The following is a 20,083-nucleotide window of genomic DNA, read 5'->3' as shown; positions in this document are numbered from 1 at the left end:
CTCTCTCTCTCTCTCTCTCTCTCACACACACACACACACAGCATTTCACTTACAGGAATAAATGCATTTTTCCTAAGACGGATGATATCACCAACTTTGATGTCCTTCCATTTTGTATTTTCAAACCTTAAGTAGAGAGAAATAATATATATATATATATATTTAAAAAGTGAACTGGGTAACATTTAGGAAAAAGGCTGAATGCTCTCAAAGAATATATGCCATTTCTACTAGGTAATATTAACTAATAATATTTCAACCCTCTCAGTTTCTGGCTGTGCAGAAAATTATTAAAAACAGCCATGCTAACTTTCCACAGAAAACCTTTTTGAAAACGTATGATTAGTGCAAAGTGATGGCTGTTCGGACAGACAATTGTTAAGGTGACACCTATAGAACCATACCTGCCATCCTTGATTACATCGCACGTGCGGTTGTTAATTTCATTGTCCATCCGATGCCGAGCCTAAGAAAAAGGAAGAAGAAGGGAAAGAGATTAAAAGAACCTATATCGTTGTTGCTGTTGTCTTAAAGCACAGCTGGGCAACCCGTATGAGGCCCTCAGACTCCTTCGGCACAGCTCCTTAAGCCCAGAAGAATGAATGGAGTTGGAATGAAGGCGTGTGTGTTTAGAACCCCAATACCTTACAGAACATCATCTTCTAATTGAGTGTTCCCATGTCCCAGCACCAGAGGCCTTCTCTATTTCCCACACCCCTAGGAACTATCCAGGGGATGGCAACAAGGGAATGGGCTTGTGTCCTCCCCCCTCGTCTACAGAATTCTCTCCCCCAGGGAGCCTCGCCTGGCACCAACACTGACATCTTTAGCCAAAGAAGTTTATATTCTCCCAGGAAACTGAGTGGTGTTTGTTTTTGCTTTGCTTTGCTTTGCAATGGGTTGTTCATATGGTTTGATTTCCTCCTGCTTTGCTTTCAATTAATGCACATGTTACTATTATTTGTAAGACCTTTTTTTGGGGGGGGGGAGATGTTTGTGTAAAGTGGCTACTAAACTTAAGAAACAGTAATAGCAGTAATCATCCGTTCTATTTTGAATGAACAAAATTAAACTTTGTACATTCCTTGATATGTCAGAAGGCAAAGAATGGGAAGCCCCAATTGCGGTGAATAATCATGCTAGGAACAAAGGTTTCACAGATTCATTCTTTGGGGTGGCATAAAACACAATTCCCTCTTCTATTTATTTGTTGCAAGTCACCAATTGACCTGCTGTTACAATTATAATTTGTCATTCACCCTTTTTGTTCTTTGGTTCAGGAAGGTTTCTTATGACAATTATTTTAACTACCACAATATAATGCGGGGGGGGGGGGAGGAAACACCCTGAAATGTAAAAAGGAGAAGAATACATAAATAAAACAATGCTTACAATATCATCCACTAGGTCTTTTATCGCAGTGATGCCGAGAACCAAGAGTAAAGGTATCAGAGTTGTATACCATGAGAGGGTGGTTATCTGAGGAATGCACTGCAAGAAAAAAAAAAGGAATATTTATGTATGTGCCGGTATTTATTATTTTTGAAAAAAAACCTACTACCCTGCATTTACATCCAAGGTGTTTTACATATCTGTAGACGCCATATCTCAGTAGTAGACCACATGGCTTTCAATATACAGTACAAATTTTCACACAGTAAATACCTTTGAACTGTTAACTCTCCTTGCCTGGCACCATGGGGAGTCCTGTCCCCCCCCCCCACCTCCACTAAGGTACGTTTTGAAAGGCAGCAATGGTCAGAAGAAGAGCTGCACTAGCAAGTAAACAGGCAGGTGTAATGAGAGAGCAGAGCATGCTGTTAACCGAGACAAGCTTGCATCTACACGTTAAGCTCAAAACCAGTTCCAGCACCACAGCTGATCCTCCAGGAATGAATGGAATTGCAGTTACGCAGGGAGGAAGACTTTAAAAGTTGAAAGCTGGAGAGCCATTGTTCTCTCAAGTCAGGGTGGAGCAGTGGCGTAGCGTGGGTTGTCAGCACCTGGGGCAAGGCAAGTAATTTGCGCCCCCTAACCCGTGGATTTGCGCCCCCTAACCCTAACCCCCAGATGTTGCGCCCGGTGCAGCCCGCCCCCCCTGCACCCCCCACGCTACGCCACTGGGGTGGAGTGATTCTCTGAGCCCTAACACCTACATGCTCCATCGTTCATGCACTAAAATAATAAATTTAAAAATCAATCAACCCAGATATCCTCTTTGACCATTTCCTACTGATAATGGTACCTGACTTTCCCAACCCTTCAGTTTTAATAGGCTCAGCTGCAGAAGGAAAGGCAGATTTAGGGGAGAACAACCAGTTCAGTCGCACTGGGTCTTGGGGTCACCGCTGGGGGACCATAACTACGATTCAGAATGAAGAGCGATAGGTGGAGGGGTGCTGAATTTTGGCATCACACAGGGCGCTGCTGAAATTTGAGACCCCAAGATCTGCCGCCTATGAAGAGTTGTACTTCATCACACACCTGCTTTAAATGGGGCACAAAGGGGTGGGGGTGGGTGAGCCAGTCTCCACAATGAATTATACAGTCCTGTTTTACCTGTAAAATAAGTAGAACCAAGAAATAGAAGTTGGCGACCCTTTTAAACTGTTCAAATAAATTCAGTGGCAAGAAGGTAATGGGATTATACTTGTAGGTTTTGATTGCGTTCCCCTGTGGAAGAAGACAAAAAAGCATATTACAGAAAAAGCATTAAATATACTAACAAGGTAGCATTTCACGTGAAACGTTATCATTTAGTGAAATCATCCTTCAGTTAGGCAAGTGCATTATAGTTTTCCCACTAGTAACCACCTTGAACAAGTCATATGAAATGGATATGGGGTGTTCATGTACTGCGAAAAGGTGTAACCCGCGGGTAGGCAAACTAAGGCCCGGGGGCTGGATCTGGCCCAATCACCTTCTAAATCCGGCCCGCAGATGGTCTGGGAATCAGCGTGTTTTTACATGAGTAGAATGTGTCCTTTTATTTAAAATGCATCTCTGGGTTATTTGTGGGACATAGGAATTGGTTCATTTCCCCCCCAAAAAATATGGTCCAGCCCCCCACAAGGTCTGAGGGACAGTGGACCGGCCCCCTAACGAAAAAGTTTGCAGACCCCTGGTGTAACCCATTTCATGTTATCGAAGAGTTTGGTGCTGTGCTTTAAAGAGTGGTAAAACGAGGCATTAAGAAAAAGCAAAAAAACCTGCAGGAACTTTTTCCTCCAGGTCAGGTGTTGAATTGGAATGGATGAAGGATAAGAAACTTGTGGTTCTCTAGACTCCAACTCCCATCAGTCCTATCTAGGGCCATTGCTTAGGGATGATGGGATTTGTACTCCAGTAATGAAAACCAACCAACCACGACTAGTTGATCCATGGACTAGGTGAAGGTCCCCTTCAACACCATGATTTTAAATCCACTTACTGCATATTTACTTTTCTTAAGGCACAGATAAGCCGTTTTCATAAATTGGGGCTGTTCATAGAAGGCACGATCATTTGCTTTAACTTGCCAGCCGCATTCTGAAAGATAAAACAAAAAAATGAAAACCATAAAGTGTGACAATCATGAACTTAATAATCAAGTGACTGAAAGCAGGAAATTTATTAACTCCCACCGGCATATGAAGGCTAGAATGGTTAGGACCCCCATCCCGCTCCCCAGTTAGCAGTCTTAGCATACCCAAGATCAAAAAGAAATTACAAATGCAACAAAGATGAGCAGAGGAACAAATGGTGACTGTTCTGCTTTTAAACATTTACTCCTTGTTCAAAGAATTAACAGAACAAGGGAACCCTAAGGAATTCCAAACAACTTACCTTGATTTGCATAATTTCAAAACTACCTACAAGCTGCTAACTTTTGCTTCCGCTAAGGCAGAAGTGGGAGAACAAGTTAGCCGTGAGAGAGAGAAATAAGCTTTACTACCGGAATGACCTTGGGGAGAACATCCCAGGTAAATACGATGCAATTTGTGGTGATGTCAACCATTTGTCTTTTAGAAAATTAGCAAAGAACAGACTGGAAATCTCACTTAAAGGTTATCCTTATGACTCATCTACTGGTGGATCCGGAGGAGAGGAAAGTTAATTTACTGCCACAACTGTTTTTCTTCATCTCAGACCTACTTTTCACATCAGCATGCAGAGCAGGCTTCCTCAAACTCGGCCCTCCAGATGTTTTGAGACTACAATTCCCATCATCCCCGACCACTGGTCCTGCTAGCTAGGGATCATGGGAGTTGTAGGCCAAAAACATCTAGAGGGCCGAGTTTGAGGAAGCCTGGTGTAGAGCCATTGGCAGGGTGGATAAAAATAAATGATTAAAAAAAAATGGATTTTTTAAAATTTAAATTGGATTTTTAAAAATAAAATGCTTTCGGAGGAAAAATCTTTCTAAAGATAGTTTTCTATTTAACTTACATTATAGTCCTTCAGGAAATAAGGATTTGTTTTCAATTACGTTGCATGAGGCTTTATATGCAATGTTTTAATTTTTTGGTAAATGAATTCCATTAATTCGTACACAATGTCATGCTCTTACAGAGGTTTCGGTAAGATTATTTGGGGCAGTTTTTCTAACAAGAAGCTATTATCACAGATGCTTGTTTTTTTCAGTTTTCAAAAGTGTGAATTTGCGTCTGCAGAGATAACGTGCCTTTTCTGCACAGGAAAAATGTTGTAAAATAAACATACACAGAGTTGAGCGGTGGGGGGACGGGACCTTAATCCCATTGTTCCGCTGCAAATTTATATACACAGAATCAGCCCCTCTTAAATACAAAGTTCCAAGAGGTTCAATGAACAGATTGTTTGGAGTGGAACAGATCTGCACAAGTAGCTAAGTAAGAAGCAGGAAAAATGAAAGCACAACCTTGTGAGCGGAATACTCCACAATTCTTGGGATCTTTGTGTAATAATTGTGCAAGTGAGTTGCATTTCTGTGCAACTCAGACTTGAGGCAAGTGCTGAAGGCACTTCAGGGCTGGCAACCTCTTCCCAATCCCACTGGGTTCCAACAACTGCACTAACACTTAACCGTACAGAATAGGCACCTGAAAGTAGAAGCAAATTCAAATAGGGGTGTGTGTGGAAATAGTAACGGGGACCTGTAAGTCCTTGGCAAGCCCTTGAAGTGCTTGCCAGTCAACTAATAAGAGTTCGCTGGTTCCAGGTCCTTCTTCTCATTTGTAAATATTAATATTATACCAACAAGAATGAGTCTTTCTGCTAAAAAAAATATGATTTAAATCAAGTCTTACTGACTAGTGATTTAAATCGTGATTCAAATCAATTTGATTTAACTCAAATCCACCCTGGCTATTGGTTTATGCATAAATGCCCCATAAAGAGTGTGCCAAGCTTGTGTGGATGCACTGTTTGTGTCAAATTGCACCCTGAGCCTGATAGTATATACCCCTTCAAAATCTACATTGCAAAGTCCTGAAATTATGATTATGGGAATTTCTATCACCACCTCTCCACAGACAAAAACTGGCAGCGAATAGTTGTAGTTCTGGGGATTCTCAGCATTTACTGGAAGAAATTTCAGAACTGCAGCTGTTATCTTTGCTGAGTTTTCTTGTTGAGAAGTGGGCTAGTTCATCTAAGCAGAAACGAATTATGTATTTTTGGAAGTACATTGCATATTCTAGGGGGATTTTTCTGGAGTGCCAGAAAAACCAAGTTAATAAAAGTAGAGAAAGTATGCTTTAAAATGTGGTGGTTTATGAGGGTTAAAAGAAGGGGGAAGTGATAATTTTGACAGTATTGCTTTGCATCAACTTGAAAATTCAAAGCTTGTGAAAAACAGAGTTGGAAATAGCTAGGACAAGGATTGTTTATATACTAGTGTAAAATATATAGGAAGTTAAATATTGCAACCTATTTATCCACATACCTATTTCCTACTTTCATGCATAGATTTATACTCCTTGTTTTATATTTATAAGTTAGACAATTAGTTTTCTCTGCATCCATATCTTATCTTGATTATATTACTATGCATTCTTGTATATTTATAGTATACTTTGTATGTACAAATAATATAAAAATAAGAAAACCCATGCATAAAATGTGGCTTGTGCATTTTCAGCCAGTTGTTTAGAGGATATGGCCAAATAAATTTCATTTTAAACAGGCTTATGCCACTTCCAAACCACATTGGTAGTTTCCCTGTTGGATCAATCTAGGAATGACCCTGTGGTGTTTTGGAAACTGAACAGTAAAAACATAACGCTCAGAGTAATTGCTTCCAACGAAGCTGGATGTTGGAAGATTTAGGACAGTCAAAAGAAAGTACTTCATACGGTGCAGTGATGGCCAAGGCTGGCCCAATACATTTTGCCACCACAAAATGGAACCCACCACCACCACACCAGGGAAGAAGGGGTGAGTGAAGATCTCCATCAGAAACAAGTTGGGAAACTCAAATCAGCCTTACTCAATGGTCAAATGGAAATCAAAGGCCATTGCAATGAGGAAAATGGACCCACTCTGAATCTTGTTGGGTAGGTGCACAGCCCAGGAGACCCCAGAGGGCAGCCCCCACCATTTCCTTCCTAGGGGGTGGGAGTAGACCAGCCGCATCTCCTATTCTCCAAGAGGCCACTGTGGGGGGAGCATTGGAGGGGGAGTCAGCCAAGGAGATGGCAAATTCCACTTCCAAGGAGTGGGCCCAGCTATCGCTGCCACAGTGAAAGCAACAGCAGCAGACAAAGACTTCCTTGGAGCTCCTGCTATTGTGGACCACCTTGCCTCGTGTGAGGGCCGGCCCTAGTGGTGGCCACCAACTTGGATGGCTTTAAAAGAGGATTAGACAAATTCATGGAGAATAAGGCTATAAATGGCGGCTAGCTGTGTCCTGTCTGCTAGCTATACTAGTTAGTGGGGGTGTCACAAGTGGGGAGAGTCCTGCCACGCTCGGGCCCTGCTTCCCCTTGACATCTGGTTGGCCATTCTACACAGAACTGAATGGGCCTTTGACATGATCCAGCGCGGCTCACCTTACATTCCCCTTCCGGAATCATACACGTCCGACTCACCTTTTCTAAGCGTATCTCGAGTCACTTCCACCTCTCTGTTGATGCGGTTTTGCTCTGGCTCGACAGGAGGCGGAACGTCCAATTCATCTTCTGTCTCATCATCGCTATATGGCACCTCTTCGTCGTTTGGTTGGGAGTCCTCGTCAAAGGTAGTTTCCGAATCTCTTTCCGAATTCATCCTCCTAGCCGTTCCTAAAGCCGGAAATGAAAGCAAACCTGAGTACAGCCTAGCAGGATACACACAGGATACAACCCCACCTACCCCCCTGAGAGACTTTGCAAGCTGGAACAAAGTTCCCTTAGCACCACTTAAAAATAATAATAAAAGGTATTATTTTTTTCTGAATCTCAGTCATGCATCTGTTTTCAGTTGCCTGTCTCCTGAAGTGGTTGAAGTCTCTCACCTAAGACATAGCCCCTGGTAACAGATTAAACTGCCAAAGGAGGTTGGGCTGAGAGTTCTGTGGTCTTGTGCAAATACACCTGGGAGTTTACAGGCAGTAAAATGTAATGTTGGTGGTGGGGAACCGTTAAAGGATCATTTTCTAAGTGAACAGGTACAGCTAAAAACTTCATGTATTCCAGCCTTGATTGTTCTTGGCTCACGGTGCAATCAAGCTCAAGGTGGACTACTGAGGGGAGGGCGTATACCGTATTTTTCGCTCCATAAGACGCACTTTTTCCCTCCTAAAAAGTAAGGGGAAATGTGTGTGCGTCAGGCAGGAAAAGCCCCCAAGAACCGCACACAAGCTCCACGCGGCTCTTGCGGGCTTTTCCCCAGGAGGGAGAAGGGACTGACACGGCCAGTCAGTCCCTTCTCCCTCCTTGTAGAAAAGCCCGCAGGAGCCGCGCGCTCCTTAAAGGGTGTGCAGCTCCTGCGGGCTTTTGCGGGAGGTGGTGGTATTGCCATAGCCACACGCAGCCCCTCTGGCCGGGAGAGGCTGCGCGCGGCTATGGCTTCTTCAGGGGGGCGGGCTTCCCCCGGCAGCTCCAGAAGCTCTGGGAGAAGCGGACAGATTTTTTTTCTTGATTTCCCCCTCTAAAAACTAGGTGCGCCTTATGGAGCGAAAAATACGGTACTTTACATCCAAAGGGAAGTCAATTCACCCATCAAATTCCTTTCAAAGAGCCAGAGGGTTTTAGCTGCTTCCATATACATGAGCAACACACATGCTTTCCAGGCACCCATATCATGGGTGGTGAAGATCCTGTGCCCCTACAGAGGACGTTGGACTCCAACTCGCATCAGCTCCCAGCCATGATGGCTCATAGTCAGGGATGATGGGAACTGAACCCCAGAAACATCTGGAGGGCCACAGATTCTTTATCTCTGCAACAGGACTTCCATTTGAACTATCAGAGAAAGGAGGGAAATTAGCCTGGATGTGCACATCTGCCACAGTGTCAACAGTTGCCCAAACTTGATAATGATTTCAAGGATTAAAAATGCTCCACATACACTATACAGTTGTTGTAAACAAAGCTGTTGTCTTATTATCTCCTGTATTAAAGATGAGGAGGACTGAGGCAGAGAGAGAGTGCAGTGTGCCTAGTGAGTTCGCAGCAGATGTTAAAATTTGATCCAAGGACTTCAGAACCTACCCTACACTGGGATTTCTGCACTCATCCCTTTTTAGCCATCATCCTCATCATCATGGCAAATTTAAACACATCAGAAAAATTCTCAAAGTAGTGTACAGATAAAATGCAGCTAAAATCCATAAAACCAATGAAAAACAACATCAACACTGGTGACAGAGATGACTTTTTAAACAAATGTAGGCAACTGAAAGATGTGCTTTCAAAAACAAAAAAAGTGTACAGTGGTGCCTCGCAAGACGAAAAGAATCCGTTCTGTGATTCTCTTCGTCTAGCGGTTTTTTCGCTTTGCGAAGGAAGCTCATTAAAGGATTAGCGGATTAGCGCTATTAGTGCTATTAGCTGCTTTTAGCGGCTTTTAGCAGTTTATCTGCTGATCGGATCAGCTGATAAGCGGCTTAGCGGCTTAGAAAAAGGGGGGGAGGAAAAAAAGCCAGCAGAAACTCGCAAAACATTGTCGTCTTGCGAAGCAAGCCCATAGGAAATTTGTTTTGCGAAGCACCTCCAAAACGGAAAACTCTTTCGTCTAGCGAGTTTTCCGTCTTGCGAGGCATTCATCTTGCGGGGCACCACTGTAACTGTCAAATTTATCTGCAGCTCCAACCTTATACAGGCCGAATTATACATACAGCATTTGTTTCCCCAACACAATACACAAGCAAAGACAATCCTAGATTTCTTCTCGCTATCTGCATCCTGCAAATATACCTTATTCTCTCATTCACTTGGAGAGGCAAATTTATTTTTCGCTCTATAAGATGCACCTTTCCCCTCCCAAAAAGTAAGGGGAAATGTGTCTGCGTCTTATGGAGCGAATGCAGGCTGTGCAGCTATCGCTGAAGCCAGAAGAGCAAGAGGGATTGGTGCGCACTGATCCCTCTTGCTCTTCTGGCTTCAGCGATAGCTACGCAAAGCCTCTTGAGCGCAGTGGGAGCGTTCCTCCCGCTGCGCTCCATAGGCTTTGCGTTGCTTTCTGGTTTTCCTCCTCTAAAAACTAGGTGTGTCTTATGGTCGGGTGCGTCTTATAGGGCGAAAAATGCGGTAGTTAATCAATGTATTAAAACTCAAATGTTTAACAAACCTTTCTTTCAACAAGTGGCAGGATCTAATAAAATTACCACATGCTTCTATCCTGCATGTGTACAGAGGCTGGACAGCTATCAGTCAGAGATGCTGGAGCTGCAGTCGGCATTACAGATCCTGCATTGCAAGGGGGCTCAGCTGGATGACCTCTGAGTACACATTTTCATCTCTATGATTAAGGATCATTTGCCTAAGGCACAACCCTGGCATTGCCACCTGCCTTCTGCCAAACGTAGCTTGCACTCAGTCCCCAGAAAACTCCTTAGAATGAGGTGTGCAATTATGCAGCCATCTCTTATCAGTACAGCAACTGAATACTAAAAAGCAGGCCTTTGAAGAATATGTTATTAAATTAAAATTTCTGTGTATTTGTGTGTGGAAATGAATAATAAAAGGGAGAAAGCTCACATATGTGCTTCAGAGATGACAATAAAGGCAGTGGCGTAGCGTGGGGGTGCAGGGGGGGCACCGGGCGCAACATCTGGGGGTTAGGGTTAGGGGGCGCAAATCCACGGGTTAGGGGGCGCAAATTACTTGCCTTGCCCCGGGTGCTGACAACCCACGCTACGCCACTGAATAAAGGCAATTTTCCAATAAAACACAACAGCACATAGAAGGGCACCTCTAATAGACCGTTTTGTTTCTTCTTAACGAAGCCTAACAGAACAGAATATGTTGTATTGTGAAGTATGACTATAATCCTTCTCTCTCAGGGGAACTGAACAATGGTTTTGCAGCAGAAAGTTGTAATTTAAAGAAGACACACAGCTTTACCCTCTGCCAATGCCAAACACTACACCCCACCCCACAAACGATTGACTGATGATTTAATTTGTATACTGTTAATATAAACAGTACGCAGAAAACTGAAACAACAACATTGCAAAGAAGTTACAAAACATATGAAAATCAACATCAATTCATTTTCCTTCTGGCACACCCTCTTCCTCTCAGCCTCTGGGTTCTCTCCTAGGGCCCAAACAAACTCTCAGCTCACCCACAAAAGTCTCACAATAAGAGTTCCTGGAAATAGTCACCCTAGTCTTTCACTCCAGACTTGCATTTTACAGACTGGCCCAAGGTGGATGGTACATCCTCAGGCTGCCCACAGTTGTGTCCCATCCAGTTCCCCTCTCCACACTCAGTTCCAGGTGCAGCACAGTTTGTTGAGTTTCCCAGGGGGTCCAGAAGATGGGTTGAGGAACCTATGCTCCTCTGAAAAATTGCTGGATGACAGCTTCCACCATCCCTGATCATTGGACCCTGCAGGCTGGGGCTGGGGCAGGGCAGGCAGGGAGGTTGGAGCCCAACAACATCTGGAAAGCCACAGGTTGCCCATCCTTGCAATGTTGTTGTTGTTGTTTAGTTGTTTAGTCGTGTCCGACTCTTCGTGACCCCATGGACCAGAGCACGTCAGGCACTTCTGTCCTCCACTGCCTCCCGCAGTTTGATCAAACTCATGCTGGTAGCTTCAAGAACACCATCCAACCATCTCATTCTCTGTCGTCCCCTTCTCCTTGTGCCCTCCATAAAGCTTGTTAAAAAGTACTAAAAAATTCATAGGTAAGAAGCATATGCAATGGGAATCCAAAGCTCAAGGGAAACTCATTTGAAAGTGGAACGAACTTAAATAGTGTTGAAATTTAATATGAATGTCACTATGCTTAAGGTTGCTTAATGAACAAATTAGTTGGATTAGATCATTACATTTAAATTTGAATTTTATCAAATATAAAAGCTGCCTTTCTGTGATGGAGGTAAGCTTATAATTCTACAAGCAGTTACCATTTGCTAGAGGGAAGGGCCGTTGTCATCGCTTCATTTCTCATTACATTGACTGAAGCCGCCAAAACAGACTGAAGAAATAAAAAAGTGTGTTCTAAAATTCAGAGCCCCGACAATTAAGATTTGGTTTAAAAGGAACATGAGTAGGAGAATGGAGCTCCACATCCCTGGGCAAGAATCACGGCCTGCAGAGAGACAGTAGTCATAGCAGCCCAATTCCGGTCCTCAATCATCCATGCCACAAAGACTTTAAATCATGATTTTCCATTTGAACTCTAGGAAGGCTACATAAATATGCTTCCACACCTGCATATACTAGGAAGACTGTTTTTGCTGATACAGTCTAGGCTAGGGAGTGGCACTGTTAATGCCTAACAGGGTAATAAAAACACACACAAACCAAAGCCTTTTAGCCGCTCCCCTAGCCAACTGTTCAACAAACTCTTTGTGCTGGATACCGGATACTCATAAAGAAAAGAGTATTATGACCCTGAGCAGTTCCTTTACAAAAAATAATAATGAGAGAGAATCATGACAAATCAGTTATGCTAACTACCCACACACCAGATCCCCATTTTATATGAAAGAGGTACACTGCTCACAAGACATGTACAATTGCTTTTATTTTTTTTAAAAAAATTGTAGACCGCCGGGTAAGCTGAGCAACACACTCCAAACAGGTTTTTAGAAAGAAAGAAAGAAAGAAAGAAAGAAAGAAAGAAAGAAAGAAAGAAAGCCTTCTAGCGTCGATTTAGTTTCTGAAGTCCTAAATGCAACTTGGGTGATCTCATTCTGACTCAGCAGTATTTTTCTCCTTCATCTCAAAACACAACAAGCCTAGATTGCTAATAAAGGCAATAACAACAAACTCAAAGGAATTGTGTATTGTGCCACTTAAATCAACAGTCAAAGAACTAAAGCAACATGCCAATTTCAAGGATACAACCTCTCTCCCTAACTAGCTTTCAAACTCCATGACTGCTTTTTTTGTTGTTAGTTCAAAGGCTAAAGCAACAAAATGTGTTTTAGGTCGCTTGGAGACCTTTGGGTAAGCAGACGGCTAACAAGTTTAATAAATGATGGTGGTGGTAAATAATAATAAAGCAGCACATGGGACATAACTTAAATTACAGGCAAGAGAGTATCTGCATATGCTTACTTGTGAATGAGCCGCTCTTCTGCATCAAATGATTGCCAACCTCATAGATTTGTTGAAAGGTTATGGAGCAGAGGGTTTTGTTGATTCTAACTAAGCAAAACATAAGTAATTCATATTATCAATCATTTTAGGAGGTACGATTAGGAATGGAGCGCTTCCTTTGAAAATGCTGGAGGTTTGCAAACTCCAGCATGGAAGCAATCCCACTTTCCCGGAACCATTTCTAAGGACCACAACAGTGCCTCTGCTTCTCCACTTTCAGCAATCCCTTTTGATTCAATGGTTCCCATCAGATTCAAAAGAAGAATCCTTCTAAAAACTTGAACTCATGGAACTTTCGTCTGCCAATCGTCCAGACAGAGAAGGTTGCTGCCCAAAGCAAACCTTGATAGGAGCCATCAAGAGTTTCGTCGTCCACGTAATATAACTCAGACCAAATATTCACAGCGGACAAGATGATATCATGTTTTTCCAAATCTTCATAGGGAAATTTCTTTTCTAGCCATAGGTTTCCTCGTTTTTGTACTGTATTTAATAGGGCCCCAGAATACACACTCTGCAATTAATTATGCTCCTGAAATAAGCACTTTTTAAGACAACCCCACATCAAGCACAGTACAGAGCTAATAAGAGTTTAAGGCATCTAATTCTTTTCTGCCACACAAGTCAATGGCTTTGCTCAACGCAACAATCAGGTCTGGGGGGGAAACCCCACGTTTTACCTCTTTGTAAAGGTAAAGAACCCCTGACAGTTAAGTCCAGTCGCGAATGACTCTGGGATTGCAGCGCTCATCTTGCTTTACTGGCCAAGGGAGCTGACATTTGTCCGCAGACAGTTTTTCCGGGTCATGTGGCCAGCATGACTAAGCCGCTTCTGGCGAAACCAGAGCAGCACATGGAAATGTTGTTTACCTTCCCGCTGGAGCGGTACCTATTTATCTACTTGCACTTTGACATGCTTTCAAAGTGCTAGGTTGGCAGGAGCAGGGACTGAGCAACAGGAGCTCACGCCGTCGCAGGGATTTGAACCGCTGAGCTTCTGATCAGCAAGCCCTAGGCTTAGTGGTTTACACCACAGCGCCACCCGCGTCGCTTACCTCTTTGATTACATTGTATAGTCTTGCTCCTGAACCATGCAACTTTGCTAACTGCAACAAAATATTTTATGTAAGGTCGTCCAGGAACCCTACCCCTTGTACAGGTGACAAGGTGAACTCCTATGTCCCTCCTCAGTACCCAAAAGCTCAGCTGACTAAGCCAATGCACACTGCATCGTCATCCCACCCTCAGTAGCACATGGCAGTACACAGGGGGTAGCCTTCAACCCACTGAGGCGAGGAGTTTCACTGGCACAGGGAAAGCAAGCAGACTGCCCCTTGCTTCTTCCTGGTCTGGAAACCGGTTTGCTGGCCTAGGTCAGCTGAGCCCAGATACGCTGAAGACTCAAATTTGAACAGGTTGCAGACTTGTTACGAACTCAAAGGAAGTGTGACCTTTTACACACCCCTTTACCCTCTTTCCCAACAATCATTTTGGGCATTGGAGAGGGGGGGACTATTCAGGCTCAGCCTACCGTTGCCTCTGAAATAACTGCAGATGAAGGAAGAAAGATCTACCTTTCTCTAAGCCAATTCTCCCCACCCCAGCCTGACTGATAAGTTGGGAGGGAAGGAGCAAACAAAAAGCCAGTCATTTTCCTCTCCTCTGCAATTACACTTGTGTATGCATATAGATAACATGGAATGGCCTAGCGATGGATTAAACAAGTTTCGAATTCTGGTCTTCAGGCATTAGCACATCAGGTGAATAGGTAGGGAGCTACAGTGACTTCATGACGCCACAATCTATACAGAAACAGCGCCTGCTGAAGGTATACCAAAAGCTTGCTGGTGCTGCCTACTGTACTTCCAAACATAAATGGCAATCGTCCATCCTCAACTGGCTGTGTACATGCCACAGGGAACATGAAATTCACTCAGGACTTTCCAGCATATGGATAGAGCTGTTTAAGGAGACATTTGAAAGATTATACGTTTTTTGTTGCAGCCTGCAGGAAGGCACTGGTCTCCAGACTGTCATTCCAGCAAGCTAACAAAATAGGTAGGAATCAGTGTTTTACTGAGCCAGTAGTCACTGACGTCACGATGCAAGAACAGCAGCAGCGCAGCATCCATTTTAAAAAAGAGTTATATACAGTCATACTTTGGTTTTCGAACAGCTTAGTTCTCGAACGTTTTGGCTCCTGAACGCCGCAAACCCAGAAGTGAGTGTCCTGGTTTGCAAACTATTTTTGGAAGCTGAACGTCTGACGGGGCTTCCGCGGCTTCCGATTGGTTGCAGGAGCTTCCTGCAGCCAATCAGAAGCTGCACTTTGGTTTCCAAACATTTTGGAAGTCGAACGAACTTCCGGAACAGATTCTGTTTGACTTCCAAAGTACGACTGTACTGTGTTTAAGCCCTTTGCCTTTATTTCCGAACTCTTAAGTTACATGCACTGAAAACTAAGTAGTTTGCAGGAAAAGGAAGTTCCATAGCAAATGATCCAAAACAGGGTCCCTGAAGGAACTCACACTCTTTCTTTCAATTACTCAGGCATTTTGCCATTTTGTTATTGCTATTTACTTGTTGCTATTTTTTTAATGCCAGCTTTCTGCAAACTCAGATAGTGCACGAAAAAAAATCAAAGCAACAGCAGCATTATAAATAACATTTAAACGTATGTCTGTGAAAATCACATTTTATCAGGGGAAATTGCCTTGTGAAAATTTGTATACGAGGCAAAACTGCACACATCACACGTATACAGCAGGAGAAATTTGCACACAAATGCCGAAGTATTTTCATTGGCAGGGGGGAATCCGCAAACCGATGTGAAAATGTGGATGACTGGACTGAACAAAGAATGGGGAAAATTTTTAAATTACTTGAAAGAACACTGTAAACAATTTAAAACATTAGCAAGATTTTGAGAACACTTGCAATGAAGAGAGAACTATGATTAAAAAAAATGAGTTTTAAGAAAATATGGAGAATACAATACGATGCAGTTTGAAAATAATATCTGGGAAAACCATGGAGGGGTGGAGGGAAGTTCGGGGATTCTGAGAATCCTGTTTGTAAAATAATAATAATAATAATAATAATAATAATAATTTTTTTATTTATACCCTGCCCATCTGGCTAGACTTCCCCAGCCACTCTAGGCGGCTTCCAACAAAATATTAAAATACCGTAATGGATCAAACATTAAACGTTTCCCTAAACAGGGCTGCCTTCAGATGTCTTCTAAAAGTCTGGTAGTTGTTGTTCTCTTTGACATCTGGTGGGAGGGCGTTCCACAGGGCGGGCGCCACTACCGAGAAGGCCCTCTGCCTGGTTCCCTGTAACTTGACTTCTCGCAGTGAGGGAATCTCCAGAAGGCGCTCGGCGCTGGACCTCAGTGTCCGGGTAGAATGATGGGGGTGGAGACGCTCCTTCAGGTATACTGGGCCGAGGCCGTTTAGGGCTTTAAAGGTCAGCACCAACACTTTGAATTGTGCTTGGAAACGTACTGAGAGCCATGATTATGATTTATGTATGATGATAAATGTTAAAAGTGAAAATGAATTTTAAAATGTAAAAAGAAGAAGAAGAAGAGAAGAAGAAGAAGAAAACTGGAAGAATGAGCAGCTGATACTGGCAGATCCCCATCAATATGGAATGAGAGGGATAGGAAGCTCAGACAGTTAACCTTGGTTGGAGTAGTGGGTAGTATTACAAAAGTGTCCCTGTTTTCATCTGCGAAACACTGAGCAGCATGTACTCTTAACAACCTTTCCTTCACACCCGCTTGCTGGCACAAATGCAGTGCCACTCAGCATGCACAGAGAGCCTTTTCCTGTACTTTGGACTGCCTCAGACAACCCACCCCTTTGTACATGTATGGATCTCCACTTTGGGGACAAAGGGCTTTTCGATAAGATGACATGTTCGAGCCTACCATGCATATACAAAAATCGAGCAATACAAGACAGGCTACAGCTCATATATGTACGACTGAGCGTACCAACACAAGACTACCCAGACAGGTGGCGTTCACATTTATGAGTATATTCCACATGCAACTGGAATTCTAAGAACCATGCACAATGCTTGCTGAAGAACAAATATTGCAATAATGGAGAAGGGTGTGGAAAAGCAAACACCAGATCTTTTGAAGTTTCAGAGCCTAAAAGGAACAGGTATTCTCTCTCCTGCCTCCACACTTCTCCTGGATGTCTTTCCAATTCCAAACTTGCTCTAATCACCCTTTTCTCCCTGCCATTCTTCCTTCTGTTGAGTGACAACAGTGCCCTCTGGGCACAGGGTGAGGACGCCAGAGGGAACCATAAGCCGAATACTACCAATGCCCAAACTAGGTCACATTTGCCACTGATCTGAAAGGCAATTGAGGAAATGCCAAGTGGCGAAGACTCCCACAGGAAAAGAAGCTCTTCTGGTGCGTCACTAACACCTTCTCTACGGTACTGAATTACTTCTACCTCCTCCACGATCCTGATTTACCACTTAACTACCCCCGCCCTGGTCCAACTAACCCCAAGAAAACTTTCCCCACCAAGTACAGCAGCTGTCGCAAGAGTTGCCGCTGGAATCTGTTTCCTAGTTTACAACAACTTAGTGCCAGCAGCACAACCTAGGGTGCTGTGATCACAGATCCATACATCCCCAAGATCCGCAAAAGTACCATATTTTTTGCTCTATAAGACTCACTTTTTTCTTCCTAAAAAGTAAGGGGAAATGTGTGTGCGTCTTATGGAGCGAATGCAGGCAGCTATCACAGAAGCCAGAAGAGGAAAAGGGATTGCTGCTTTCACTGTGCAGCGATCCCTCTTGCTGTTCTGGCTTCTGAGATTCAGAATATTTTTCTTCTTGTTTTCCTCCTCCAAAAACTAGGTGCGCCTTGTGGTCTGGTGCGTCTTATAGAGCGAAAAATACAGTAGTTATACACAGGCAAGTAGGTTGGGAGAGCTTTGGGCTTGTTGCTCTCAAAACAAAAAGTGCTTTTCGAACCAATGAGGTTTTCAAATGTAGTTTAGGATAAGGTATCATGGTCCCTTGACCAAAGGCAGTGCTTAGGGAGGCAAAAGTGATTGGCCACGCCTAAGGTAACTATTTGGATCCCGGCCTCTTATCATTTGACTAATAAGATTCTTAATCATTGTGATGGAGAGGGGGCAGGCAGAAAGAGGTCAAATATATTACAGATATTGTGTTGCTGGAGAGGTGCAATTCCTGAATCAGTAGTAGAAGCGGCACGGTTGTCTCTCATTCACTAGAGCAGGGGTAGTCAACCTTTTTATACCTACTGCCCACTAATGCATCTTTCTTGATGGTAAAATTTCCTTACCGCCCCCCAGTACTCGATGGAAGGAGGAGTCAGCTTGTGCCGTAGAACCCCCTACTGCCACCTAGAATCCTGAAACGCCCACTAGTGGGCGGTAAGGACCAGGTTGACAACCCCTGCACTAGAGTCAAGATGCACATGCTCACCTAATATACAAGGCAGAGGAGTGTCTGTTCAGGTGGAATAAAGTTCAGATGGAATCTTGGAGAATCAGGTGGCAGTAGAGGAGTAGACATGATAAACTGCAGTTAAAAACTGAAGAAAAGATGCATTAAGGACTACAATGCACTCAAACGTCAGCCAGTGAAAAATGCAGCCACACAGGTAATGGCTGGTACCAGGAAGTTGATTCGGTACACTTCATGTGTATTGTACCAGTTGCACTGTGTGACAGTGTGTTCCCAGGCCCAACACAAAGTGCTGGTGGTGACATTTGAAGCCCTAAGAAGTTTGGGTGTGGGTTACTTGAAGGACCGCTTTCATTCTCACCGACCTGCCCTTATCATGCCATCCATATCACAGGCCCCATTCACATACCCACCTATGAGAGCAAGCAGAATGGCAGGCACACAGGACAGGGCCTTTTCAGCAATGGCCCCACTTCCTGTGAAATATGCTTCCAAGTGAGATAGGGCTAGCCCTATCCCTACAAAATTTCAAGCAGGGTCTAAAGATATCTCTGACATTTTTATAGAATGGTTTTAAGTCATCTGGGGATATGGCAGGCTGTTTTATTCTATTCACGTTGTGTCATTTACACCTGTGATGGGCAGGCTGTTATTTTAAGATGCTGATTTTAAAACTAAAAGTAGGTTTAGTTTTCAGCTGTGTTTTGCTGCCTTAAACCATATTTGCCACGCTTTCCGGCATTAAAATATGTTAAATAAAAAATTGATATTGAGAAAGAAAAGGAAGGCACGAGAGAAAGCAGCTCTGGGCACAGACAGCAATTAGTTCCAGAAAGAATGATTGGCGGTAATGTTAAGAAGCAGATAAAGGAGGCCAAAAGTAAAATATAAAGACAGCAACACAAGATCTCTAAGAGTTTACATCAATCACAATATCAAGCAGCTAACACAGGCTGAATACATACTTCTACAGTTCCCTCTTGTCCATTTAATTCTTCACAAAAGGATCCGTCAGATATGCACAACATATTGAGGATAAGCAATTGCTCTTGTCATTTTGAGCAATCCCTAACCAAACAGCCTCATGGAATATTATCCTTCATTAAAGTTGTATTAGTTGCCTTTAATTGCTTAAAGATGTATTAATTGCTCCTGTAACAGGAGATTCTGCCAGAAAAAAGAGTCCAATTTGCACAACCAGATATGCTTCGAAAATATTAACAAGAGTTCAAACCAGGTCAAGCACGACATTAACATGTGTCAAGCTGAAGATGAGTGTTCAGCGATCTTCCCAATTTATCACTTGGATCAAAATAAAGGCGATAGAATAACCAAACCCCAGAGCAGAACAAGACCTCCTTCATGTATCACAGTCAATCTTGGCACTGAACTGGGAGATTCACAGGTTAGGCTTCTTCTACCTCTTTTTCTGAAGGCTGGTATCTCACTACTGAAATAGCGTGAGCAACTCTATGGATTCTAATTTTACAATTTTACACCATGATACTGTAACAACCTTCTGTTAGCCCTAACTAGTATAAAATAACACAGAAATACAAAATATAGGGTTCTGAACTTAAAAGGGATTTTGAAAGTCGATACGTTAAAACAATCTTACGATAAATTACACAGGTAATTTCTCCCACCAGTGTATTTCTAGCTGTAGTGCTGACCGGTGCCTAAAACAAGGTGGAATTCAAAAGCCCAGTACCTTCCCAAACCCATCAAGGTGACAGTACCCTGCTTGCCAGACCCCTCTTATGTCTATCTTTAGCTACCAATACTATTGCACTTCTACTTAAAGTGTGTGGGTGGGTGGGTGGGCATGGGCGTGCAATACACACATACATTCTCCTGTCAAATTGCTCGACTGTTCTCAGAAGTTTCAGTAAAAAAA

At 43.2% G+C, this 20,083-nt stretch overlaps 1 protein-coding gene across 1 annotated transcript in view; it reads right to left on the bottom strand.

Annotated features, from left to right (window-relative positions):
• ATP8B1 (ATPase phospholipid transporting 8B1) overlaps nucleotides 1–20,083 on the bottom strand; it is a 70,804-nt gene that overhangs the window by 32,530 nt on the left and 18,191 nt on the right. Inside the window, exons 2-7 of the mRNA XM_081212676.1 lie at nucleotides 7,050–7,241; nucleotides 3,431–3,528; nucleotides 2,560–2,673; nucleotides 1,393–1,491; nucleotides 405–466; nucleotides 54–126 (exon numbers count right to left, since the gene is read on the bottom strand). Coding sequence (XP_081068802.1) covers nucleotides 54–126; nucleotides 405–466; nucleotides 1,393–1,491; nucleotides 2,560–2,673; nucleotides 3,431–3,528; nucleotides 7,050–7,227 — 624 coding nt within the window. The 5' untranslated portion in view covers nucleotides 7,228–7,241. The remainder of the gene's footprint in view (nucleotides 1–53; nucleotides 127–404; nucleotides 467–1,392; nucleotides 1,492–2,559; nucleotides 2,674–3,430; nucleotides 3,529–7,049; nucleotides 7,242–20,083) is intronic.

The sequence above is a fragment of the Podarcis bocagei genome, assembly GCF_964188305.1.
Source record: "Podarcis bocagei genome assembly, chromosome: 11".
NCBI lineage: Eukaryota > Metazoa > Chordata > Lepidosauria > Squamata > Lacertidae > Podarcis > Podarcis bocagei.
This window is presented reverse-complemented; position numbering and strand designations above follow the sequence as displayed.